Consider the following 27,670-nt stretch of genomic DNA (forward strand, 5'->3'; position numbering starts at 1 on the left):
TACCCAGTTTATTACTGAATTCTCATCACTGTAACACTGTGCCAGCGGGGGTTGGTGTTTGGCATCACAGTTAAGAACCAACTTGGGGGCCGGCGCCGTGGCTCAACAGGCTAATCCTCCACCTTGCGGCACCAGCACACTGGGTTCTAGTCCCAGTCGGGGCACCGGATTCTGTCCCGGTTGCCCCTCTTCCAGTCCAGCTCTCTGCTGTGGCCAGGGAGTGCAGTGGAGGATGGCCTAAGTCCTTGGGCCCTGCACCCCATAGGAGACCAGGAGAAGCACCTGGCTCCTGCCTTCGGATCAGCACGGTGCACCGGCCGCAGCGCGCCAGCCGCGGCGGCCATTGGAAGGTGAACCAACGGCAAAGGAAGACCTTTCTCTCTGTCTCTCTCACTGTCCACTCTGCCTGTCAAAAAAGAAAAAAAAAAAAAACCAACTTGGGGTGCCTGCATCCCCTGTCAGAGTTCCTGGGTCTTTTGAGTCCCAGCTCTGCTTCTGGCTCCAGGTTCCTCCTCATGTACACTCGGGGAGGCAGCAGGCGAGAGCTCACGTTCTTGGGTTCACACGTGGGAGACCTGCGTTGAGTTCTGAGCTCCTGGCTTCGGCCTCACCCAAGCCTAGCAATTTTTTTTAAAAGATTGATTTATTTATTTGAAATGCAGAGTTACAGAGAGGCAGAAACAAAGAGAGAAAGAGAGAGAGGTCTTCCATCCACTGGTTCACTTCCAAGTGGCCACAATGGCCAGGGCTGGGCTGATCTGAAGCCAGGAGAGTGTCTTCCAGATCTCCCACGTATAGGGTTCCAAGGGCTTGGGCCATCTTCTATTGCTTTCCTAGGCCACAACAAAAAGCTGGATTGGAAGTGGAGCAGCCAGGACTTGAACCGGCGCCCATATGGGATGCCAGCACTGCAGGTGGCAGCTTTACCCACTACACCACAGTGCCAACCCACAAGCCTAGCTATTATAGGCATTCGGCGAGTGAACCAGCAGGTAGAACATTATCACTTTCTCTCTCTTTTCAAATAAATGAATATAAATAAATAAATTTTAAAGAGCTAGGAACCTGGGCTGGCACACAATAAGAGCTCAATCAGTGCGGGTGAATGAGTAAGATCTTTGCAGGCCTGTGTCCCTGCCACCTTTATGGCATCCCTCCCCTCCCACAGGCTAATTCCCAAGCTGCTGTTACAACGTGTGAACCTGCTCAAAAACCCTCCCGATGCCTGAAGAATAAAATCCGACTTCTGCAGCCAGCCTCAAAGTGTCTGCTCGCCAGCCTTCCTTCCCAGTACATGTGACCTGTCAAACACGTCAGGCGGTTTACACGCGTCCTAAATACCTCTCCCTCCCAGGGCATACATCAGTTTACAATGCCTCCTCTCTTTTTCGCCTATACAGTTGAACTATAGTTATGTAATTTTAGCTCACAAGTCAATTTTCTTTACTGCTCAGAAAGCATATACTGCTGCCTCCTCTAAAACCTATATTTCCTGCTATTTTATCTTATTTATTTATTTGAGAGACAGACACACACACACACACACACGCACGGAGCGCGCTCCCATTCACTAGTTTAGTCCCCTAATAGCCAGGAGCCAGGAATTCAATCCAGGTCTCTCCTGTAGATGGCAGGGACCCACATACGTGAGCTATCCTCTCAGGATAGGCGTCCACAGGGAGCCAGGGTTGAGAGCAGACCCAGGACTTGAACTGAGCTATTCTGTTATGGGACACGGGTATCCCAAGTGTCATCCCTGGGCCGAACCCCCTTCCTGCCAGTTGTATCAGGATTTATTTACAATTCCTTACTCATTATACAATCATTCACTCATATCAATCACTACCTTCTTAACACCTCAAAGGTGATGCCTACGCTCTGTCTAGCAAAGTGCCTGGCATGAAACAGGCACTCAATAAATGTTGAATGAATTTAATTCTTGGCAAGACTAATACGTGCCAGAGTATGTGGGATGGTTACCACATGCCAGGCACGTTGCTGAACACTTTGTGTGGATTAGCCAATCTAAACTACTAACAACCCAACGAAGCAAACAGGTCTCACTAGTTATTCCTATTTCATAAACCAGTAACCTGAACCTTAGATACACTAAGTAACTTTTTACTTGAAAAGCAGTGAGTTGGGGTAGGCATTGGAGTCCTGGCTAGCACCTCCTAGGCTGTCTCCAGCTGTTTTCCTGCCTCTGCGGACAGAAGTCCGTGGGTGTACAAGTGTGCAGATTCCACCTGTGTGGCAGCCACATCGCCCATGTCCCTGGCTTTATGGTTTGGTTCCTCCTCTCTCCCTTTGTCTCAGAGCCCTGACTGATGCCCGATGCCCCGGTGTCCCTCTGGGATGTGCTGCCCGTAGGTGCATCTCCTAGATCCTCCCACTCCTGAGAGCACCTGTGACCGCCCCACTCCGCTGTCCCTCCTTTCCCTGGAGACTCTTGAAAGCTTTGACATCAGGATCAAAATCACGGCTGCTTCTTGCTGACGCTGGCGGGGAAGGCTGCGCTGACGAGCAGTAAAAGGGTCTGGCTTGGCCCTCACCCAGCCAGGAGCTGGATGGTAGCCGCTCCCCATGGTAGCCCAGGTCCAGCTTTAGGACTAGTCCTTGGCCTCAGAGAAGGTACTTTCCTTCCAGGCCATCCCAAGGCCCTGCCCAGAATTTAGTTTTTAGGGTTAAACTCAGGCTCGCCTTGCCTTAAACCTGCACTCTTTACCCAATCCAGAGTGCAGCCATGCTTTCAGACATGACGTAGGATAAGGCGGGCCCCCTGCATTCCACAGCACTTAGCAAACTCCCGCTCACGACAGTGGAGGCGCGTGAAATCAGGCAAGAAGGCCAGCCTTGGGCCGGGCACGCAGCCGTTCCACTCAGCACGTCCTGCTGCCCACCTGTCTCCTCCCTGCCGTGACAAAGGCAGCAGTACTGACCACTAGTGACCGCTTGGGAAGGCACCTTCCTTCCCACTGGGCGGGATTACACAACTTTTCTTAGTTTCTGATCATTCTGCAGGCAAAAGTTTTTACTTCTGTCTACCTTCCACAGTGCTTTTTTTCTTTTGAGAAATTTCAAAATGTATTATTTTGGAGCCAGAGAGAGAGAGAGAGAGAGAGAGCGCTCCCATCTTCTGATTCGCTCGGCCACATGCCCATAAGAGCTGGGGCTGGGGCTGGGGCTAGGCCAGGCCAAAGTTAGGAGCCAGGAACTCAATCCAGGTCTCCCATGTGGGTGGCAGGGACCCACTTCTCATTGCCTGTTGCCTCCTAAGGTGTGTACGAGCAGGAAGCTGGAACTGGGCGCAGAGCTAGGTCTTGAACCCAGATACTCTGATAAAGGATGTGGTTTCCCAACCCCGGAGCCTAACTGCCCGAATTTCCACATTGTGATATTACCCATTCCTTGGCCCCACTTCTTTTACTTTTTCTTTCAGTGTTGCCAAGATCATGGCTCCCTTCCATGGAACCACAGAATCTTGTCCAGTGTCACTGTGCCCAAGTCTTCAGAAACTTGGGACATTATTTTAATAACATACACGACATGTTATGAGCGCTTTGTAATTAGTGGTTGGCTTCTCTCTCTGGTCTGTTCTTTTTTCTTTTCAGAAACTGCTTTGTCCTTGAGGAGCGGCCGATCACTCTTGACCCGGCCCAGGGCTCCATTTCTGTAAGCATTTGTCTTACGTAGCCTCACCTTCTTGTGTTCCTACCATTCCTTTCTAAGAAACTGTATGCAACTCTTCCTACTCTGAAGCTTTGTCTTAAAATTGACCTCTAACGGCCGGTGCCGTGGCTCAACAGGCTAATCCTCCACCTTGCGGCACCGGCACACCGGGTTCTAGTCCCGGTGGGGGCGCCGGATTCTGTCCTGGTTGCCCCTCTTCCAGGCCAGCTCTGTGCTATGGCCCGGGAAGGCAGTGGAGGATGGCCTAAGTCCTTGGGCCCTGCACCCCATGGGAGACCAGGAGAAGCTCCTGGCTCCTGCCTTCGGATCAGCACGGTGCGCCGGCTGCAGCGGCCATTGGAGAGTGAACCAACAGCAAAGGAAGACCTTTCTCTCTCTGTCTCTCTCTCTCACTGTCCACTCTGCCTGTCAAAAAAAAAAAAAAAATTTGACCTCTAACACTTTGCTCCCTTAGAGAATCTTATTTGGGAGGCCACCATTTTGTTGCAAAAACATAAAAAGAACCTTGCTTTATCCCTGGAAAGAGCATGACAGCTGGGTATGTGAACGTATTTCCAAAAGGAGAATGAACACATCCGTCAGGTGAGCGCCTGCCTCTGCCTGTGCTGCAGCTGATACTGCAAAGGCATCGTCAGCCACACGTCCCCTCCTGTACTCTGGTTCTTTTTTTTTTTTTTTTTTTTTTTGACAGGCAGAGTGGATAGTGAGAGAGAGAGAGACAGAGAGAAAGGTCTTCCTTTTGCCGTTGGTTCACCCTCCAATGGCCGCTGAGGCCGGCACATCTCGCTGATCCGAAGCCAGGAGCCAGGTGCTTCTCCTGGTCTCCCATGCGGGTGCAGGGCCCAAGCACTTGGGCCATCCTCCACTGCCTTCCCGGGCCATAGCAGAGAGCTGGCCTGGAAGAGGGGCAACCAGGACAGAATCCAGTGCCCCAACCGGGACTAGAACCCAGTGTGCCGGCGCCACAAGGCGGAGGATTAGCCTGCTGAGCCACGGTGCCGGCCTGTACTCTGATTCTACTGCAAGACTGATTCCCTCCGTGTGAGCAGCGCCAGGCCCTCTGCCCTTCAGGTTCTCTACCCCGGAGCCGTGTTGGCCTCGCCTGCCGTCACAGATTCTCTTTAAATGACAGCTTCAGTTTCAAGCTCAGAACTTACTTTCTGGTACAAGGAAAGGTGTAGCTTGGCTGGTGTTTCCAGTCGCTGGGAGCCTGCCACTTCATTTGCTGGGAGCGGAACACTCTCTTTAGGACGCTTTCCTTGAGAAACTTGGAGATGATCTTCTCCCTTTGAACGTTGTAGGGCACTTTGTCTTCTGGAAGCCAGCTGGCCTTCTCGCTCGTCCTGCGGCAGGGAGAGTGGGGATCGTGTTTCGAAGACACCACCACCCTCTTTGGAACAAAAGAAAAAGGGGATTGATGTTTACCTAAAAGTGGTGAGCCAAGGATCAGCCCAAGCAGCAAAGCATACGCTCCGGGATCAATTTAATTTAATAATCCGCTGCTAGCGCCCGAGAGGCCTCTATAGCAACTCCTCGTCACAGTGAGACGGGACACTGGCGTCGGCTTTGCTTGGGCGAAAACAACAGGGCACACGGAGAGGTAAACGCAGGGGCACGTCAAAGAGTTCACGGAAAGAGAGAGTTCAAACGGGGTTAGGCTGACGCCTGCCCCCAATTTTTGAAATCCATGCCTAGTTTCTTCATACTGTAGTTCACGTAAATCTAAAGATTTGTTTATTTATTTGAAAAAGTTACAGTGAGAGGGAAATCTTCTGTCTACTGCTTCACTCCCCAGATGGCCACAACAGCTCAGGCCGGGCCAAGCCGAAGCCAGGAATCCCGTCCAGGTCTCCCACACGTGTGCCAGGAGCCCAAGCACGTGGGCCATCCTCTGCTGCTTTCCCAGGTGCAGTAGCAGGGAGCTGGCTGGGGGTTGGAGAAGCGAGGACTCCAGCCGGTGCTCATGTGGGATATAGGTCTCAGGCGACAGCTTAGCCTGCACCACAGTGCAGCCCCCTAATGCGTATTTTCCATGAACATTTTTGAAGACATCCCCTGTTATGTGTGGATTTCAAGTTTTTTACGTCAAAATACATATATCCTTTAATTCTATTTTCCGTGGACTTTTTGAAGTACGCTTGTTGGTCACTGAAGAGTGGAACCGGAAAGCAGTACATCGGAAGAACACATTCGTTCCATCAAAGACCCTTAGCACCAGAGGCTGAGACCCCACTGGGTCGGACCAGGGTCTCACAGGGAGTTAGCCACAGAGCACTGGCCAGCCTTCTTCCATGACAGCTAATACTGTTTTTGACAGATTCCTGAGAGATGCCTTATTTGTTATTTAAAAAAAAAAAAAAAAAAAACAGAAAAGCATTCATCTGATAATTTATTTAAAAATGAAAGTGAATGACTGGGACCCACTTTGATTTTAAACTGCCACCCAGCCTCAGAGAGCTATGCGCATCCCATAACTTGCTGTGTGGAGCAACCAGTGAGCGCACACGGGCACAGCAGGTCACGCTGGTGTCTCACGTCGGACTGCCCGCTGAAGTCCCACCTGCTCCACGTCTCATCCAGCCTGCTGCTCGTGCACCTGGGAGGGCAGCAGATGATGGCCCAAATGCTTGGGCCCTGCCGCCCAATTAAGAGACCCAGGTGGAGTTCCTGGTTCCTGGCTTCAGCCTGGTCCAGCCCTGGCCGCTGTGGCCATTTGGGGAGTCAGCCAGCAGATGGGAAGTCTCTCCTTCCCTCCCTCTCTTTTTGTTCCCCCATCCTGTCCGTTACTCTTTCAAATAAATAATATATAGATGTAATATATATTTGACAGGCAGAGTTAGACAGTGAGAGAGAGAGAGAGAGAGAGAGAAAGGTCTTCCTTCCGTTGGTTCACCCCCAAAATGGCCGCTACGGCCAGTGCACTGCACTCATCCGAAGCCAGGAACCAGGTGCTTTTCCTGGTCTCCCATGCGGGTGCAGGGCCCAAGAACTTGGGCCATCCTCCACTGCACTCCCGGGCCACAGCAGAGAGCTGGACTGGAAGAGGAGCCACCGGGACAGAATCCGGCGCCCCAACTGGGACTAGAATCCGGCGTGCCAGCACCGCAGGCGGAGGATTAGCCAAGTGGGCCGCGGTGCCGGCCATAAATATGTTATCTTTAAAAATAAAAGAACACAGATCACTGCACAGAGCATAAAGTATCACATCTGAACAGATCACTCCCCTGCCATGTCGAGTGGCTGAAAACGTGCTCTGTTCTTTCCTATTTATGTAAATAAGGGTTTAGGTAAAGCCTCGACTTGGCTTGGGAGAAAGAAGCCAGGGGATACGTCCCCAGCTGCCAGAATATTCCTACCTCCTCACCCCCACTTACTCCCTTCCCTCCAAAACACCCATGAAATCATGAGAATCACGCTGTATTCAAGTGATTCTTACTACTCTGAAACATATTCTAAATCGGTTTGTATCGAAAGTGTACCTTTTTGTTTATTTTTAGAAGTTTTTCTAAGTTTGGAAGTTGAAAATTAAGAAGTGAACTTCCATATCTCCTCCTCTGGACACCAATGTATCACACGTTACAGTCGAGGTGCTGGTATGGTTTCGGCTGAGGGTTTTCCAGTTGGGTAATAGCTGGCCCGCACTATTAGCTTTTGGCGTAGCCTGCGTGGCTCCCATGCCTTCCCCGGTTCTAACTGTTCTACAGTTTGGTTCCCTAACCAGTGCAGAGTAGAGTAATGGTGAGGAATTGGGCCGGAGCCTGGAATTAAGGCACAGCTATGACAATGTCTGTTATTTGCATTTTGGCCAAAACTGGGAGTGGTTCCTGGCAGCTTCTGTCTAACTCTGTGCTGAGCTGTCAAGCTTGGCAGTTTAAGATTGGTCAGTGCTTCTATTGTCTCTGTTCTTTTTTAACTGTACTTATTTTCATTTTTCTGAAAAGAGACAGAGAGAGACGAGAGAGATTGTTCCTCTGCTGGTCCATCCCCCAAATGCCTGCAATCCCCAGAGTTGGGCCTGGTGAAACCGGGAGCCTGGAGTGAAACCCGAGTGCCGTGTGGGTGACGGATCCAGACACGTGAGCCGTCGCCCGCTGCCTCCTTCCTGCGCGTTTGCAGGAAGCAGGATCCAACGGGGAGGGGCTGGGACTTGAGCCAGGCACTGCAGTATGGAATGCGACACCCCAAGTGGAACTCAGCTGCAGCCCGGGATGCCCACCCCTGCCGTCCGCTCTCTGGCCTGCAGCGCAGAGTGGCTTCCATAGCGGGACATGTTAGTGTGTTCTTCAGCGCCTGCTTGTTGGGGGAATAACAGCCGTTTGGCTTCTCACCTGTGTCAATCTGGACATCGCCTGAGCTTGGGACTCTACAGCTGTCCCCTCAGCTCTGGCGAGGAGCGCGTGGCGTCGTCAGGATCGCTCCTCTCCCCTGCGTGCGCTCGCTCCTTCTCTCTGTCTTCTGTAGTCTTTGCCTACACGGAGGGTGCACGGCCTCCCAAAGGCCGGATGAGGAAACAACACTGAGGTGTGCAGGTGGCTGCTCCCTTGCCCTTAGGAACGTGCCCGTTCCCCTCAGAACTGATTCGTGTCCGATCGGGAAGCCAGAGTTTGCAGAAAATCCCCGAAAGACCCGGCAGGACGTTTTTGACAGATTGGTGTCTCCCGCTTGGACGATCCGGGGTGAACACTCCGGGTTCCAGACCAGCATCCGGGCCATTGTGACCCTCAGAATGCAAAGGGTCAGAAAGTGGGTTCCACTGCAGCCGTCCCGGCGATGGGAGGAAGCCAGGAGGAACAACAGGCTCTCCATGCATCCGCTCCGGCCTTCGTCCCCTGTAACCCCGCAGGCCAGCATGGGGACAGCCAGCAACAACCCCCCCGGGCTCAAGTTTCCCCCCCTCGCCGCAGGCCAGCTGAAGAGCTACGCTCACCCTGACGTCCTGTGCCGCACCTTTGAGACTCTGTCTAACCTCCACGTGCTGCTCCCAAGTCATCTGACGGAGAGACTGTGTTCCTACAAGAGTGAAGAAGACAAGCAAAAATGTACGTGGCGAGAGGGTGCTGTGAACTCTCTTTAATAAGCATGTACTTCATCTTGGTACGGACAGCCTTCCTTAGCCATGGCACGTGAGCCGTGTGTTACACTGCACGTGAACAGTCCCAGAGACCCATGGCCCGAGCTCCTGGGGCCTTGCTCTCAGAGCGAACAGTGGAATTGATCCGTGCACGCCATTCAGCACCGCTTTTTTGTTGTGCCTTTTGTCTACACAGTCGTTGACAATCAGGAGAGGTCTGTCCTCTTGTGTAGGCAAAGTTACACTAATAGGAAGATGGCCCAGGGGGAAGATACCACCACGGTTACTATTTGAGCCTTGGGTTTGATTTTAAGATGAGTGAGCGCACGCCCAAGTGGAAGGTCAGGTTTCGAGCGTTCTTCCTTCGCTCTAGTTCCCACTACCCCTTCCTTGGATTGCCATGGTGGCTCCACCCCCGAGAGCAGCTGGATGCTAGGCATTGCAGGTTGGAGCGGCAGCCACTCCTGAAACCTGGTCAGGAAAGTGGATCGCTGGGCCGTGGGCGGAGCTGGGCGGAGCCTGTCTCCTGATTGTTCGTGGGGAAGTGCGTGAGAACGGCTGATGGTAGTCACCTGTGCTCATGAGGTAGCAGACCAAGTATGAGCTGCCACAGTAATTAAGCCACAGTCCTAGGAAGGAAAGTAGCTGTTGGTGTCGTAATTTAAAACCATTGCGGCAAATGTGGCTATTCATGTCTGACCACTCCCTCGCCCTGAATACAGAGCAGTGTGAATCTATTGCAATACCCAGATTACATAAAGAACATACAAAACACCAAGAAATATCTAAGGAATCTACTAGAACAAGTGAATCTATGGGCAGGCAACCCCATAGGATGGACTACAAGTCATCAATAAGCACAAATGTCCACGCACTCTACCATCAGGGAAATACAAGATAAATCCAGGGGACACTTGGAGGCCATCGTACTGGTTCCACTGAAAAAGGCCGATGGTGACAAATGTGGGGAAATTAATGCCCCCCCCCCATCAGTGACATGTTACTTGATTTCAAATATGAGCATTTGCAAGCCTGTCACAATTTCAAATGTGTGTTACTTGTTTATTGAAACTGAACTTGGTAGAGAGGAAGCAGAAATAATTTTCTTTCTCACGAGTCCCCCTTTGGATCCATTCCGTTGACTTCCGGTCCGTCGCCTTCAGGTGAAGTCACAGGCAGATGTCGTAGCTTCCTGGTTGTATGCAGGGAACCCTCAGCCAGCGTGAGCTCTGCACCCCTCTGGCCTGGCCTAGACGCCGGGAGAACGCACAGCCCGGCACTGGGCTCCTTGTCCTTTCTTGCTCCCTGGCTTCTGCTGGCAGGGTGGAGGGAGGGGCCCAGAGAGCAGAGGTGACCTGGGCATGGCATCCATCAAAGCCCACCCTTTCCCTCCTGGGGCTTTGTGTGTGTTGGTTTGCTGTTTCCCATTGCTGGGGGCGGGTCTCATTGGTGCTAGGGGTCCCCTTCCTCCAACCCCACCTGTGTTAGTTGGGGCTGCTGGGACAGACCTCCAGGGGCTGGGACCTTATAACCACAGAGCTTTATTTCTCGCAGTCTGGAAGCTGGAGATCCAAAAACAAGGCAGATTCAGTTTCTGGTGAGGACTCTGGCTCATAGATCCTCCTTCTTGCTGTGTCGTCACGTGGTAGCACGGGCCAGGGGGTGCTCTCGGGCTCTTGTAGAAGGGCACCAATCCCATCCATGAGGGCTCCATCCCCATGGCCAAATCCCCTGCCAAAGGCCCCACCTCCCATTACCATCACCTTGGGGGTTAGGAATTAGGGGCGCACAAACATTCAGACCATAGCTCCACCCCTTCCCACATTTTTAAAGCAATGTTTATTTTTTATTTATTTGAAAGGGAGGTAACAAGAGGGAGTTATCTTCCATCCACAGGTTCACTCCCCCAGTGTCCACAGCAGCTGAGGCCGGACCAGTCCAAAGCCTGGAACTGGGAACCCAATCCAGGTCTCGCGGGTAGCTCACAGGGACCCCGCTGTTTGAGCCTTGGTCCACTGCCCCCCAGGGCGTGCATTAGTAAGAAGCTGGGTCAGGAGGGCCGGGACTGGACCCAGGGCTCCAGTGTGGAATGCAGGCATCTTAGCTGCTGCGCCAGGCCCCCATCCTCCCCTGGGGGTTCCTCGCTCTTTGACAGAGACCCTCTTGAGATCCTAGCCAGGGTGGCTCAAAACCAACAGATTTCCAGAGGTTTACATTTGGCCTGGAGAAACTTTGAGCCCCTGTTCGCCACACCCCCTCCATCCAGCTGGTGAATACGACTGGCTGCCAGCATTGTCTTTGCTGTTTGGCCACACACAGCCAGCTCCCAGGATCTCACCACTAGGTGCTTCTGGGTATAAGGTTGAACTGTGCCCCCCAGGAAGAAGTACTGAAGTGGCAACTCCAGTACCCCAGAACGTGATCATATTTAGAAATGCATCTTTGCAGGTACGGGTAAAATTAAGTTGACATGAGCTCATACTGGAGTAGAACAGCTTCTCACTTTGCTGTTGGCGGTGTCGTTAGAAGACAGAAACACGGGGAGAAATGGCCATGGTACATGAGAGGCAAAGACAGGAGTGATGCGCCCACAAGCCCTGGATTTCTGGCAAACACCAGAAAATAGGAAGAGGCAAAAATGATTCTGCAGAGAGCTTTCAGAGGGCGCACGGCCCTGCTGACACCTTGATTCGCAGCTCTCAGTCTCCTGAACTGTGGCGCACCAAGTCTGTTACAGGTCACCGAGTTTGTGGTAATTAAGCCGTGCCTAGGAACTGAGCACCTCAGATGTTAGGGCACACAGTCCACTTCTCCAGGTCATGCTCTTGAAGTTTCTCCCTCTTTCTCTCTTTTTAAAATATTTATTTCTTTATTTGAAAGGCAGAGTTACAGAGAGACAGAGGCAGAGGAGAGAGAGAGAGAGAGAGAGAGAGAGAGAGAGAGAGAGACAGGTCTTCTATCCGCTGATTCGCTCCCCAAGTGGCCACAATGGCTGGAGCTGAGCCAACCCAAAGCCAGGAGCCAGGAGCCAGGAGCTTTCTCTGGGTCTCCCACGAGGGTGCAGGGTGCAGGCTGTATCTTCCACTGCTTTCCCAGGCCATAGCCAAGAAGCTCCTTTTTTTTTTTTTTTTTTTTTTTAACTTCATTTATTTGAAAGGCAGAGTTACAGAGAGAGAGATCTTCATCTATTGGTTCACTCCCCAGATGATTCAACAGCTGGGGCTGGCCAGCCCAAAGCCAGGACAGGAACTTCCTGGATGTCTCCCACATGGGTGCAGGGACCCAAACACTTGGGCCTTTTCCCACTGCTTTTCCCTGGCCATTAGCAGGCAGCTGGATCAGAAGTGGAGCAGCTGAGACTTGAACCAGTGCCCACATGGGATGGCGGCCCTGCAGGCGGCAGCTCTACCTGCTTCACCACAGTGCCGGCCCCCAAGCTCCTCTTTCCTAGTTGTTTACAAAATGTACAATGAGTTATTGGGAACCGCAGTCACCCCTATGCTGTGGACTATCAGAACTTAGTCTTTGTGTCTAACTGTTTCTTGGTGCCTGTTAGCCAAAGTCCTTTTTCTCCCTTTCCACCCCCCCTTCCCAGATTAGTAATCCATGTGTTGTGTTCAGACTGACCTAACCTGGCTTCCGCATATGAAGGAGAACATGTGCTGTGTGTCTTTCTGTGATTTATTTCACTTGACATAATGTCCTCCTGTTCCATCTGTTCTGCTGAAGATGACAGGATATCGTTTTCAATGGTTGAAGAATATTCTGTGCGTATATATAGCACTTCGCTATCCATTCATCTGCTGATGGGCACCTAGGCTGATTCCCTAGCCTGGCTGTTGTGATTAGTACAGTAACAAGCATGGGGTACGCTATTTCTTTGAGATGCTGATTTCATTTCCTTATATAACTGGATTCTATGGTGGCTCTGTTTTTAGTTTGTTTTTTTTTTAAGCCTCCATACTGTTCTCCTTGAAGGCAGCACAAATTTACGGTCCCACTAACAATGTGTAAGAGTTCCATTTTCCCTACATCTCGACACCCATTTATGTTCTTTGTCTTTTTTTGTTTGTTTGTTTGTTTGTTTGTTTTTGACAGGCAGAGTGGACAGTGAGAGAGAGCCAGGGAGAAAGGTCTTCCTTTTTGCCGTTGGTTCACCCTCCAATGGCCGCCGCGGTAGCGCTGCAGCCGGCGCACCACGCTGTTCCGATGGCAGGAGCCAGGTGCTTCTCCTGGTCTCCCATGGGGTGCAGGGCCCAAGGACTTGGGCCATCCTCCACTGCACTCCCTGGCCACAGCAGAGAGCTGGCCTGGAAGAGGGGCAACCGGGACAGGATCGGTGCCCCGACCGGGACTAGAACCCGGTGTGCCGGCGCCGCAAGGCGGAGGATTAGCCTGTTGAGCCGCGGCGCCGGCCTGTTCTTTGTCTTTTGAAAATGCCCGTTCATGGCCGGCGCCGCGGCTCAATAGGCTAATCCTCTGCCTGCGGCGCCGGCACACCGGGTTCTAGTCCCGGTTGGGGCACCGATCCTGTCCCGGTTGCCCCTGTCCAGGCCAGCTCTCTGCTGTGGCCCGGGAGTGCAGTGGAGGATGGCCCAAGTCCTTGGGCCCTGCACCCCATGGGAGACCAGGAGAAGCACCTGGCTCCTGCCTTCGGATCAGCGCAGTGCGCTGGCCGCGGTGGCCATTGGGGGATGAACCAACGGCAAAGGAAGACCTTTCTGTCTGTCTCTCTCTCACTGTCCACTCTGCCTGTAAAAAAAAAAAAAAAAAAAAAGAGGAAAATGCCCGTTCTAACTAGGGTAAGATGATATCCCATTGAGGCTTTGATGTGCATTTCTCTGATAATTTGAGCACTTTTTCATTGTTGGCCATTCGAATTTATTTCTTTGAAAAATGTCTATTCATTTTCATTGGCTCATTCTTAATTGCAGTATTTGGGTTTTGTTCAGTTTAGTGTGTTATATAGTCCAGAGATCATTCCTTTGTCAGAGAACAGTTTGCACATGTTTTCTCTCATGCTGGAGGCTCTCTTCACTCTGAGATTGTTTGCTGTGCAGGAGCGTCTTAGTTCGCTGCATGTGATTCTATTGAGTTTTGCACTGACGTCTGTGGTTTTGGGATCTTATCCACAAGATCATTACATCAACAATGTCTTGACGGGTTTCCCCCACGCTTTCTGCACAGTTTGGCCTCACCTTCAGGTCTTTGATCCATTCTGAGTTGGTTTTCGTTTAGGCGAAAGTGGAGGGGAGGACCAAGCTCCCTGTTCTGTGGACGTCTGGTTTCCCCGGCACCATGCATTGAGGAGCCTGTCCTTCTTCTCAAAGTCAGTCTACGCAGATGCGTACATTTGTTTCTAGGAACTTTGTTCTGTTCTGCTGATCTGTGGATCGTTTTTGATGCCATCACCAGGCTGTGTTTTGTGTTACAGTAGCTCTGCAGGGTGTCTTCAGATCAGGCGTTGTGATGCTTCCAGATTTACTCTTTTTGCTCAAAATTGCCTTGGCTATTCAGGGTCTTTTGCGCTTCCACATGAATTTTAGGAGTTTTTTTTCTATTTCTGTGAATGTGACAGTTACTTTGATGCGGACTGCAACGAGTCTGTACATTGCTTTGAGGAGTGTGGATGTTTCAACACTATTTTTCCAATCCATGAACATGGACGGTCTTCCCATTGTTTTATGTGTTTTCTTCCATTTCTTTCATCAAGGTTTTGCAGTTTTCATCATTGGAGTCTTGCACTTTGCTGGTCCAATTTATTCCTGGATATTCAAATGTAATTTTGAAACTGAAACTGCGCGAGTCTTGCTGTGAGGCTGGAGAAAGGGATTGTACTCTTCTAGTGAGATTCCAATTATGTGTTGATTTAGATGGCGTCCTCATGGCCTCCCAAAGGATCCACTCATCACCACTGATGCACCTTGAGCGTCGGGCAGGTCCTGCCTCGCGCAGCTGCCACGCACTGCTGTGGAATGCTCTCGTCCCTGAGCTGCGTGGGGCGGCGATCCTCACTGTGCCTGGCAGTCAGTCTAGAGAAGTGGGTGATGCAGCTAGGGGGAAGGGCTCCTTCCTCCGAGCCCCAGGTCTGGGCATTCAGGGACGTGATCTGTGGGAGAATCCTTTCACGGGGGCACCCTGGCTTTTAAGGCCCTGAATTCTAAAAAGCTGTTTTATTTCCCAATGTGCAGTGATTGTCTTCAAAGTGCGACCTGAAGAGATGACCCTGTTTCTCATCCTTTGATCCATCAGATCATGAACGTAATAACAGATCGCAGTGTCTCACTGGTGTGGTGTCTAAAACCTTCCTTCTGGTAGGAATGGTCTCTCTCCCCACCAGCTCCCTCTTCATCTGAAAGGAAGCTTTGCCTGTGTTGTATTATCCTGGTTATCTGGAAGTGACTACCTGGGGAAGGAAAGAAAAAGAACTAAATACCTGTAGCTGAACACCAGGTTACTTTAAGGAGTTAACTCATAATGATATAAAAATTACAAGTGAAGATCTCCTGTACCACATGGATTTATATCAACTGGGGCTCAGGTAATTGTCTCCAAAACGCCCACAGCCGCTGGCTGCTCGGTTGTCACAGTAGAACAATGTAGGGGTTACTCTGAAATCTCATGGTTACTGATTGTGCGGCATGGGATACATTCCACATACCAGCTCCCAGAATGATCGACCAGCACCAATCCAAAAGGGAGGAAGAAGGAGGAAGTTTAAAGCTTCTGTTTATTATTGTTTTTAATGCCAAAGAAGATGCGTCTGTTGGTGGATTCACTGCTTTTCCCAAATACTTTGAGAGGCTGCTTACCTGGGTGATGGGGCCGTCCCGGGAGAAGTGTGGCAGCAGGAGCAAGGTTTCCATCACCGTGGAGACTCACAGGGCCACTCCCAGAAGCAGGGTGTGTGTTCACATGCTGACGGCCAAGTCCATGACCAGTAGGAACATGGAAGAACATGATTATGAGATGCAAATAACAAATCACCTTAAATCCTGAAGTTTTAAGCTACTATATTTGTATCACTGGAATACACACATACCCCACAATGGACTGATATAATTGTATCAAATTTGATTACTAACCCATCCATCCATCCACCCACCGAGCAGTCCATCCTCCATCCATTCATGCACCCATCTACCCATCCGTCCTGTCCATCCAACATGTATTTTTTCCAAACATCAAAATAAGAAACAAGACCTTCAAGCAGCTTATAGTCCAATATCTACAAAATTTCTTCTGTAAATTTACACTTGATATTATTTTACTTCAAATCATTTCTTGAGGCATCTCTCTGCTTACCAATTTTCTCTCAAATACCAGAACACTTGCTTATAATGTCAAATGAGGCTGGTGCTAAGGTCTAATTAAATATTCAAAGTGAATTGTACGTTGTAAATCTCCCTGTGGTGCAGAATACTATGGTGTAATTATTCATCTTGGAGAACAGGAGACTTTGTAATTTTTGTCAAATGTTGTATATTCTCCCTCCCTCTCTCTCTCTCTCTCTCTCTATATATATATATATGTATATATATATATACACACACACACACACACATATATATATATATATATTTACATCTATGTATGTTTTATCCCTAGCTGTTAACAAAGGGTTTGAAACACTTCACAATTCACTTGAGGCACAAAAAGTTAAAAATTGATGTTAACAAATACCTGATTTGAGCTAATTAATTCAGTTGAATCTCGGGTTCAGTTTTGGAATTCTGGTGCCCAAAGCAGGCATGACACTGCCCTCTGCTTGGGTTTGCACTGGGAGAACGTTGTTTGTCCTCCAGCTGGGCGATCGTTGGGTGGACGGAACGCTGGAAGGAAGGACACAGCAGTTGGCCCCCAGGCTTCCCTGTCCTGTTTGCAACCCACTTGAGTGATGTGGAGGCCTCCGAGGCTCCGCATGTACATCGAGACATTCTACCATGTAGTCAGATTGCCCAGCCAGCGTCCCTGGAGCCAAGCCTTGGAGCTTTGGGGTCTCTGCCTGTTGCCGGCCACGGCAGGGACTGTCAGTGGCTCAGCTGAGAGAAAAAGGAGGAGCTGGGCCGACTCAATGCAGTTCCCACGCAGGCTCCGTGCTTCTCTGGGGGCCCAGCTTCTCTCCCCGCCTTAGGTCTGTGACAGCTGCCGTCTTTCCCAATCCGCCCAGATGGGGTGCAGAGCTGCTCCAGCTGTGTTCTGTAAACCGGCTGTGGGTTCCCCACCTGCACCCAGCTGAAGGTTAAGACGCTTCCCTTGTGATACAAGTCCTCGGAGCCACTGAAAACATCATGCAGTTCAGCCAACTCTGCCTTCCTTCTTTCCCCTTTGCAACAAGACTGGAGGAAGGAGGCAGTACATTGAACTATGTCCTAGTACAAGCTCCTTGTCCCGCTGCAGATCGGCAGTTTGGTTAGGGGTCCATTCAGGGCAACGTGAACCCACATATGTGCTGTAAATGGAGCGTGTGGTTAACACTAGGATGACTGAAGGAAAGAATAATTGCACAAAGCTTAGTTCACTATGGCTTGACAGGAGAGCGACTGGAGTATGGGATTCATGCTGCCAGGCGTCACCTGCACCCATTCCTCCCTTAGCTTTCAGTGTGTTCGCCCCACATCCCTGCCAATGGACACAGATTTCTACAGCAGCAGCCAAGACTTCTTTCCAACCCTTGCCTGCCTCCTCCTAGGCTCAGCTATTGGGTGAAGCATGCCCCTAACCCTTACAGTGAGTGTGGGCACCCCTTCTCCTGCAACAAGCAGCAGCACCCACGAAGCAGGTGCACCATTACCGACTTGTCCTGACCTTGTGAGACAAAACTCCCTCCTCCCTGCCCCCACCCCCTCCAACACAGTTACATGAAGTGCAATTAGTGCTTACAGACAGGCAACAAGGACCTGTGGTCAGCCAGTGCTGCAAGGCTGCCTGGTGTGTGGATGGAGGCTCGTCTGTGTGGGCCCAAGCTTGCTCTGCACCTAAGAGGTGACAGAAGGCAGTCCACCCTAGGTGTCATGCCCTAGGGCCCCACGGGTCCCTGGGCCAGGGCCGAGAAGAACACCCTGTTACAGGCAGGGGGCTGGAGCAGAGCTGAGCTGTTCCGAGCAGCTCTTCCTTTATCTCGAGATGTCGCATTCATAGCAAATTCTGCACTGTTCTTGAGAATGACAAATGAGGTCACCTAGAGGACGGTCCTGTGCACCTGCCTCTCACGAAGCTGCTGGCCCACCAGGGAGCACAGTTCTTCCATTGCTGATGAGGTAGGATGTGAGCCCCCACCTCATTTTCTCAAGGAGGGTTTACTGTGCTGGCATCATTGCTATAGCACCGGCCACCCAGGACATTCCAACAGTAGGCCACAAACTCCAGACGCCCAGGCTCCCAATTACTGGGGCCCTCAAGGCAGTACCTTTCCCACCAGCACAGCTTATAACAGAGTGAGCAAAACCATGTTGGCTGGAAATGAATTTGGGAAATCAGAAAGGATCAATAAGTTATATTTTCAATTCTCCCTCATCAAACATGCTGCTGCTTTTAGCCGTGTTCCTTTTTTTCAGGTGCTGCTATTTTAGTTGAATTCTTATATCATAGCTTTTGCTCATCAAAATCATCAGTAAAAGGGAGCCCCAAATTTTGGGGCTGGATAACAAATTCAGTGTTTACTCAATTTCTTCTGAGAAGGTTCAGAATGTCTATGCCTGAATAAATATTCCATAAAAGAGAAAACAGGAATTATAATAATAATAATAGACAGTAACTGGCCACTAGTTTGAGAACCGTGCACAGATCGATGGTATTCGTGGTGGTTCTGCACCTGCACGCCTTGATTGCTTGTCCATTCATTCATTCATCTGTGGTGCATCTGTTATGTCCAGGACCAGGTGAAGATCTAAGTGTTGTTGCTCAGTTGTATTGTTGGAAGGAAGGAATGACAGAGCCAAAGAAGAGTTATTAGCGGCATGAATGTTCCTCTCAGATCAGTGCTGTTACTCTTGCTACGCAAACATGGAAAGGAACATTGACTTACAGTGCTGCTTCTCTGCCACCAGGTGAGGATCCTGAATTCTCCGGCTTGGAAAAGATCTTGTCAAAGTATCGGCTGCCAGAAGAGGTCCACCTGACCCCAAAGCCGAGCAGAATGCCCTCTTGGAAAAGGAAAGCCATCAACAGTCTAGGTGACGGGTGGAAGAAATGCCACTTGTGGAAAAAGAACACAAAGGAGCCTCCAATGTCCACCATCGTTGTCAGGTAGGCTCTGTCTTATATCTCTGTCCCACGCAGACGGATTCAGAGAGAGTGAGGCGGTCGCAAATATTCTTTAAGCCTTAGCTAAAAAAATGTCACTTAAAGAGGTCTTTGAGAAATACAGTGGCTTTGAAAACAACTCTCTCCAATAGCACACAAGCCCATTTTCATACCCCCTGTGCTGCTGGAGGAGCCCTGGCTGGGAAGAAACTCCTGGAAATGGGAGCAGGTGTGTGAGCCTGCCCTGGGCCATAGCAGCCTAGACTAGTGAAGCGGAGAGGTAGCAGGGCTGGGGAGGCCTCCTGCAAAGGGGCCGACACACTGAGAGGCGGGGCTTTCTGTCTGCGATGGGTGGGGAAGCACCAGCCCCACAGTTGGCATCACCAGGGGCGAGGACACAATGGGACGACACGGTAGAACCTTGCCTCTACCCCTAATCTACCAGATTTTGTGCTGAGAGAAATGGGAAGCCAATGGCAGGGTCTTAACGAGGGTGGCCCCATGTGACTCAAATCCTCTCCAGCCCCCAGGGAGAGAGGGTGGAAGCAGGAGACTCACTGTGAGCATTTGTAATTGCACAGGTGCGGGAACGTGGCCTCAGACCAGGTGACAGCCACGGGCACGAGGGATTGGTTGGATTCTTGTGCTCAAAGTCGAAAGTTTGGGTTACTTGGAAACTTGTTTTTGGGCAGGTGTTTTGGCACAGTGGGCTAAGCCTCCACTTGCAATGCTGGCATCCCATTCAGAGCCCTGGTTCAAGTCCTGTCTGCTCCGCTTCCAATCCAGCTTCCTGCTAATGTGCCTGGGAAGGCAGCGGAAGATGGTCCATGTGCGTGGGTCCCTGCCACTCGTGGGGGAGACCAGGGTGGAGTTCCTGGCTTCTGGCTTGTGCCTGGCCCAGCTCCGGCTGTTGAGGCCACTTGGGGAGTAGACCAGCAGATGGAAGAGCTCTCTCTCTCTCTCTCTCTCTTTCTCTCACTGTGGCTTTGCCTTTCAAGTCAGTCAATTAGTTTTTTTTAAAAATAACATTACTTTTGACACACTTGCTTCCCTGTATATGCCAGACAGACAGACAATGTTGATGCTTTATTGCTGCTGACAATATCTAATAAATGATGCTCACACTTTGCACATAGTAGGTATTCACAAAGTGTTGTTGCCAGGCTGACAGAGAAATGCATACTTTGCTATGAAGATGGAGCCTCTCTGATTAGAAGGCACAGATGCGGCGCCAGCACTGTGGCGCAGCAGGATAAAGCCCTGGCCTGCAGTGCCGGCATCCCATATGGGCGCCAGTTCTAGTCCCGGCTGCTCCTCTTCCGATCCAGCTCTCTGCCGGGCCTGGGTGAGCAGTAGAAGGTGGCCCAAGTGCTTGGCCCCTGCACCCACGTGGGAGACCCAGAAGAAGCTCCTGGCTCCTGGCTTCAGATTGGCCCAGCTCAATCCATTGCGGCCATCTGGGGAGTGAACCAGCGGGTGGAAGACCTCTCTCTCTCTCTCTCTGTCTCTACCTCTCTCTGTAACTCTGTCTTTCAAATAAATAAAATATTTTTAAAAAGGCACAGATACAGGGAGAGAACTTCAGCTCATGAACTTGCCAGTGCTGGAAGCTTCCATGGGCATCTTTGCCACAGTGAAATAGTGCCGTTGTCTATTTCCTGCTCAGTGTCCGCTGGAGGCAGGCATGGCCTGGTATTTAGGATGCCACTCGAGACACCTGCAGCCACATTGGAGGGCCTGGGATCGAGTCCCAGCTCTGCTCCCAACTCCAGCTTCCCGCTAATGCACACCATGGGGAGCAGGAAAAGACGGTGTAAAAGAAGGTTGTCATTAGAACCGTGGTTTCTGGAGAGTGCATGGAATAGATGACCTTGAATGTGTGTCCAGAGAAGGGTAGAAGTTATTTTAAGTGATGATTCCTGAATACTCAAGAGTATTTGACCATGCTTTAGAGGTCTATTAAAAAATTTGGGGAGGGGGGACGCGGTGCTGTGGCACAGTGGGCCAAGCCGCCACCTGTGGTGCCAGCATCCCATATGGGTGCCGGTTCGTATCCCAGCTCCTCTTCTGATACAGTTGCCTGCTTGTGGCCTGGGAAAATAGTGGAAGATGTCCTAAGTGCTTGGGCCCCTAGGGCCACTTGTGTGGGAGACCTGGAGGAATCTCCTGGCTTCGGATCAGCTCAGCTGCGGTCATTGAGGCCAACTGGGGAGTGACCCAGTGCATGGAAGACCTTTTTCTCTGTATTTCCCTCTCTCTGTTTGTGACTCTGCCTCTCAAATAAATAAATAAAATCTTCTAAAAAAAATTCAGGGTCCGGTGCCGTGGCTCAGTGGGTAAAGCCGCCACTTGCAATGCTATCATCTCATATAGGCACTGGTTCAAGTCCTGGCTGCTCTACTTCTGATCCAGCTCCCTGCTGACGCACCTTGGAAAACAGTGGCAAACGGCCCAAGTCTTTGGACCCCTGCGCCCACATGGGAGGCCCTGATGAACCTCTTGGCTCCTGGCTTCAGCCTGGCCCAGCTTGGGCTGTTTTTGCCATTTGGGGGACTGAACCATCTCTCTCCCTCTCTTTGCATCTGCCTGTCCCTCTGTGTAACTCAGCCTCTCAAATAAATAAATAAATCTTTAAAAATGCACATTTCACAACCATCAACTTCAAGCAATAAGGTCTCCACATGAAGCTGATGTCTTTTTTTTTAGGAAGATTTACTTATTTATTTGAAAGGCAGAGTTACAGGAAGAGAGGAAGAAACACATAGAGAGAAATCTTCCATCTACTGGTTCAACTCCCCAGATGACTACAATGGCCAGGGCTGGGCCAAGTGGAGGCCAGGAGCCTAGAACTCCATCCTGGCTTCCCATATAGGTGATAGGGGCCCAAGCACTTGGCCATTCTCCAGTACTTTCCCAGGCACATCAGCAGGGAGCTGATTGGAAGTGGAGCAGCTGGGACACAAACTGGCGCTTATGGGATGCCATTGTCACCGGCAGTGGCTAATGTATTGTAACCACAACATGAGCTCCTGAAGGGGTACATCGTACTTCACATTGCAGTTTGGTTTCTGAAAATCCAGCTAGAGCATCAGCACATGAGAAATGACACATGGGGCCGATGCTGTGGCGTAGTGGGCTGTCTCCGCCTGCAGCGCTGGCATCCCATATGGATGCTGGTTTGAGTCCTGGTTGCTCCAGTGCAGACCCAGCTCTCTGCTGTGGCCTGGGAAAGCAGTAGCAGATGGCCCAAGTCCTTGGGCCCCTGCACCTGCGTGGGAGACCTGGAAGAAGCTCCTGGCTCCTGGCTTCAGATCGGTGCAGCCCTGGCCAGTGTGGCCATCTGGGGAGTGAACCAGCAGATGGAAGACCCCTCTCTCTGTCTCTGACTCCCTCTGTAACTCTGTCTTTCAAATAAATAAATGAAATCTTAAAAAAGAGAGAGGGATGACACGTGAGCTTTTGTTTTATCAGGTTTCTCTCTACCTGCGTGCGTTTGCTTTCTTTAAAAGCACGGACTGGCTGACGTACTTTTGTGTTCCCAGGGCTGCAGGCTGGGGTGTGTGGGAAACAAGCGCTGAGACAGAAACAAAGGTGCCATGGGCTTCCCGGGTGCTGTAAATGGACGTGGAAGCCGGGAGGCAGAGCAGGGTGAGGATCCAGGAGGTGGCAGATGGGCTCCACCCCAGAGGGAGGAGCCACAGTTGCATCTCCAGGGGCCTGGAGACAGGACAGGCAGGAGAATTGGGACCATTGTGCCCTCAAAGTATCGTGAACTCTGATTCCAAGAGGATCAGCGAGTAGCCTGATCCAGTTCTGATGGTGCCTCCTGGCCCTGTCCGCTGGTGTCTCAGTCCTTCTGTTGGTACAGCGAAGTACCCTGTGCTCCAAGTGCTCATGGGTGGCGTCACACCAGTGCAGCAGAGAGCATAAGAGACAGGAGGCCAGAGAAACTCAGGGGCCAGACTTGCTCATTTTATAACAACTCACTCTTGCCAGAACTCACTCACTCCCCCAGACCACCAAGGGCAGTGCCTCCATGACCAAACCACCTTGTCCAACACGCCACCTCCTAGAGTTTCATCACCTGGAACAGCCACCTGGGGATGACGTCTTTAGCACGTACACCTTTGGGGGCACACTCAAACCATGCAGAGCGGCACCTAGTGGCCTGGTAAATACAGCCCCTGGACAGCGGTGTTTGTTCTTTTGTTTTGTTTTTTTTTTTTTTTGTTTTTTGACAGGCAGAGTGGACAGTCAGAGAGAGAGAGAGACAGAGACAAAGGTCTTCTTTTGCCGTTGGTTCACCCTCCAATGGCCGCTGCGGCCAGCGCACCGCGCTGATCCGATGGCAGGAGCCAGGTGCTTCTCCTGGTCTCCCATGGGGTGCAGGGCCCAAGCACTTGGGCCATCCTCCACTGCACTCCCAGGCCACAGCAGAGAGCTGGCCTGGAAGAGGGGCAACTGGGACAGAATCCGGTGCCCCAAACGGGACTAGAACCCGGTGTGCCGGCGCCGCAAGGCGGAGGATTAGCCTATTGAGCCGTGGCGCCAGCCGGTGTTTGTTCTTAATCCTGTGTGACTTCACCAGCACCCTTGAGATTACACACGGCTTAGCAAGGGCGAGCCTGGCTTTTACTGAGGCGTATTATCAAGAATAGCTTTTCCCCCTCTGATCACCACCAGTAATGCTACAGACTCATGTCCTTGGATACCGTAAAATGGTGCTGAAAATATATATATTTTTAAAGAGTTATTTATTTTATTCATTTGAAAGGCAGAATTAGAAAGAGAGGAGGAGACATCCATACACAACAGTGGAGGGTGGGGAGAGAGTGAGAGAGACAGAGAGACAGAGAGAGAGAGAGAGAGAAACAGATATCTTCCATTAGCTGGTTCATTCCCCAAATGGCCACAATGGCCAGGGCTGGGCCAGGCCGAAGCCAGGAGCCAGAAGCTTCTTCTGGGTCCCCACATGGTTGCAGGAGCCCAGGCACTTGGGCCATCTTCCACTGCTTTTCCCAGGTGTATTAGCAGGGAGCTGGACCAGAAGTGGAGCAGCGGGGACTTGAACCACTGCCCACATGGGATGCTGGCATTGCAGGTGGAGGCTTTACTTGCTATGCCACAATACCGGCCCCGGAAAATATCTTGTCTTGCATCTGGTAGAATGGTGAAGCTGATGGAAAAATGACTGTGAAATTGCATTGTGACAAGCACCAAGTGCTATTTGAATGTGCAGTACAGTAGTTTTACACATGGATTGAGCCAGCTGTAGGTATTGGCCTTGATCTTGCACTGGCAAACAGCTGCTCAGGTTATACGTGTATCCCCACTAGTACCGAGAGCAGGGCCTTTCCGTCACGTGGTTTCTTGGTCTGTTTTGTTGTCACAGTAATTAATAAAGAGGTTTATTTAGGCTCATGGCTCTAGAGGCTGGGAGTTCAAGGTTGGGTGGCCGCATCTAGTGAGGGGAGCTGGGAGGGTATGTTCAGAAGAGAAGGGTAAAACATGGGGGACAGCCCACTGTCACGGCAATCAGGTCAACCCAGCAAGAATGGGAGTTTGCCCAGTCCCTGAGGAAGGCATTAATCCCTGTTAGCCACTTAGTCACTTCTTAAGGGGTTCACTGCCTCTCACACCACTGCATTTGGGAATTAAGTTCCCAACACATCAGGGGCTGGCCTGTGATGCGCTAGATGAAGCCACCACTTGGGGGGTCCGTGTCCCATATCGGAGTGTTTGGTTCGCATTCTGGCTGCTCTGCTTCTGAACCAGCTTCCTGCTAATAAGCCCGGGAAACAGTGCATGGTGGCCACAGTTCTTGGGTCCCTGTGATGCCCATGGGCTCCTGGCTTCAGTTTGGTTCAGCCACAGTGGTTGCAGACATTTGGGGAGTGAACCAGATTTCTCTCTCTCCCTTTTCTCTTGTTCCCTTTGAACTTCTGGGCAACGCATTCAAAGTATAGCTCACGGCAGTTGTAGTTTTAGGGCCACAAAGCTGGCAGACCGTACACAAGGCCTGCTGCCTTTGACAAGGTTCCTTCAGGTCCGTGCTGTGTAAATAAACCAGCAGGCACAAAACCCAGGAGGCCTGGGACCCTGCTCAGAGTCTCCAGCTGCAGATGGAGCTGTATTATCCCTGTTGGAGAACTTGGCAGGATATCAACCCCCATTTTCTCAATACTGCAAATCCCCGCTGGACACTTTACATGAATTATAATGACCTGTACACTGTATTTATTGGCTCAGGGCATGTTCACATGGGCTCTTGGGTCTAATGTTTTTCTTTTGGAAAGCAGGATTGAATAGGAAAGGGCTGCACGCTCTGTGCAAGGACTTCTAGTTTAGGTTCTAAAGGTCCTTCCGGCATCATATGGTGGCAGCCAAAGACAGTGGCTAAGTGTCAATAGACCTTGTTCTCTGCCTGCTGTGTGCTATCTGCTATAGACATCTGGAGCAAGCCTGCCGCAGGCCAGCATTGGCAGTCATTGCTTCCCCGCCCCGCCCTTCCAGCTCCTACTTACCATGCTGTACTATGTGTTTGTTTACTTCCCCAGCTGAGCTCCCCTGGGGCAGGCGTTCAAGGAAAAAGCCTGATGCTCTCTACTGCAAACTAATGGCATAAGGTGGATCAACAATATACTCTCGCGTAGCCAAGGGAACAGGTTGCCACTGCCTCTTTTGCTTTCCCTTTAGTCACTTACTCCTTCAGCCTACGTGGGACTTGTTGGCCTTTCTCTAATTGTACGCGCTCTGAGCAGAGCCACCCAGGCCTCTTGTGATGATGAGAAAGGGGAGTCCAGCGGAGGCAGGCACGTTCCCAAGGGTGCACACCAGTCTAGAGGCAGAGCAAGGCCCAGAGCCAGCCCTGGTCATGTGTCTTGTCTTCTCTGATTCACCAGTACTTCTGATAGGACTGCCACTCACTGGTGACCTTTCAGGTTGGCCACGCTATGGTCCCCGGTTGTTCGGTCGAACACCAGGAAAGACGTTGCCATGAGGGTATTCTTCAGACGAGATTAACATTGACATCGGTCCGCTCTGAGAAAAGCACGTGGACTTCATCCTCGCAGTTGAAGGCCTTCAGAGAAAAGACAGAAGTCCCCTGAGAAGGAGTTCCACCCCACATGGCCTTTCACTGCAAGGCTGCCTCCCGCTGGAGGCCCTCTCTGGCTTCTTGGCCAGCCCTACAAGTGTTGGACCTTGTCAGCGCCAAACAGCACAGGCCAACTCTCTGAACCCTCTTTCTCTGTGTATGTGTGTTTGCTATACATAGTTATGTACAGGTTCTTTCTGTTTGCACAGTCGTGTGTGGCTGACGTAAGCAGATCTATCCTGGGAAGGGTGTCCTTAGGTGATTGCGTTGTGTGGACATCAGGGTGTACTTCCACACCCCTTCCAGGCTTCCTGTGTTGAAATGTAACCCCCTTCGTGCAGTGTTAAGAGAGCGGAAGCTTAGTCTGACTGTGGTGTTTTGAGCTGGAAACTTTGGGAGGTGATTAGGGCTGGTTAAGGCCACCAGGGTGGAGACTCCATGACTAAATTACCAGTGGCTTTGTACAAAGAGGGATGGAGCTGGAACACACGCACACACACACACACACTATCTATCTATCTCTGTAAAGATTTATTTTAGTTATTTGAAGGGAGAGAGAAAGAGATCTTCCATCCTCTGGTTCACTCCCCAGCTAGCTGTAGCGGCATGGGCTGGGCTAGGCCAGGCAGAAGCCTGCAGCCTGGAGTGGCGGGGATCCCAGCACTTGGGCCATCATCTGCTGCTTTCCTAGGTGCATTGAAAGTGGAGCGGGCAGGTCGCACACCAGTGCTCTGACATGGAATGCTGGCGTCACAAGCAGCCATTACCCACTGTGCCACTATGTTGGCCCCACTTCCTGTCTCCTGCCATGTGACACTTTGTGTCACCTTGGGACTCTGCCAGCAAGAAACTTGCCACCAGGAGCAGGCCTTTGAGCTCAGAACAGAGCTATGAACCCAATAAGCCTCTTTATAATCTACCCAGCCTCAGGTATCTCATTAAGGTAATACAAAATTAACACGGTGTAGTATGATTTCAGTCTCATCACTGGATCTGATGTTAACTATGAATTTTCATTATATATTATGTTGAGGCCACTCCCTTTTTCCCTGATTCTTTTAAAATTGTGAAATGGTGTTGAACTTTGTCAAATGCTTTTCCCACATCAAGTGAGAGATCATCCGGATTTTTCCTTTATCCTTTTAATGTAGCATATTACATTGGCTGATTTCATGTTAGACCATCTTTGCGTTCCAGGAACAAATGCCACTTGGTCCCAGGGTATAGTCCTTTTGTGTGTATTTGGCTTTGCTACTATCTCGCTGAGGACTTTGCGTTTGTTTTCACGAAAGCTATTTGGTCTGTGGTTTTCTTTTCTTGTAGTATCTTTGTTTTTTTAAAGATTTATTTTATTTATTTGAAAGTCAGAGTTACAGAGAGAGGTAGAGACAGAGAGAGAGAGACAGAGAGAGAGAGGTCTTCCATCTGCTGGTTCACTCCCCAGATGGCCGCAATGGCCAGAGCTACGCCGATCCAAAGCTAAGAGCCAGGAACTTCTTTTGAGTCTGCCATGTGGGTGCAGGGGCCCAGCATTCGGGCCATCTTCTACTGCTTTCCCAGGCCATAGC

General features: G+C 50.8%; 1 protein-coding gene across 1 annotated transcript in view; it reads left to right on the plus strand.

The window, feature by feature from the left end:
- Positions 1-5,512: 5,512 nt before the first annotated feature.
- The window catches only part of LOC133753520 (uncharacterized protein C6orf201-like), a 41,459-nt gene continuing 19,301 nt past the window's right edge, over positions 5,513-27,670 (plus strand). The window contains exons 1-3 of the mRNA XM_062184205.1: positions 5,513-5,596; positions 7,632-8,729; positions 18,811-19,009. Coding sequence (XP_062040189.1) covers positions 8,417-8,729; positions 18,811-19,009 — 512 coding nt within the window. The 5' untranslated portion in view covers positions 5,513-5,596; positions 7,632-8,416. The remainder of the gene's footprint in view (positions 5,597-7,631; positions 8,730-18,810; positions 19,010-27,670) is intronic.

Source organism: Lepus europaeus, chromosome 3 (assembly GCF_033115175.1).
Source record: "Lepus europaeus isolate LE1 chromosome 3, mLepTim1.pri, whole genome shotgun sequence".
Lineage (NCBI taxonomy): Eukaryota > Metazoa > Chordata > Mammalia > Lagomorpha > Leporidae > Lepus > Lepus europaeus.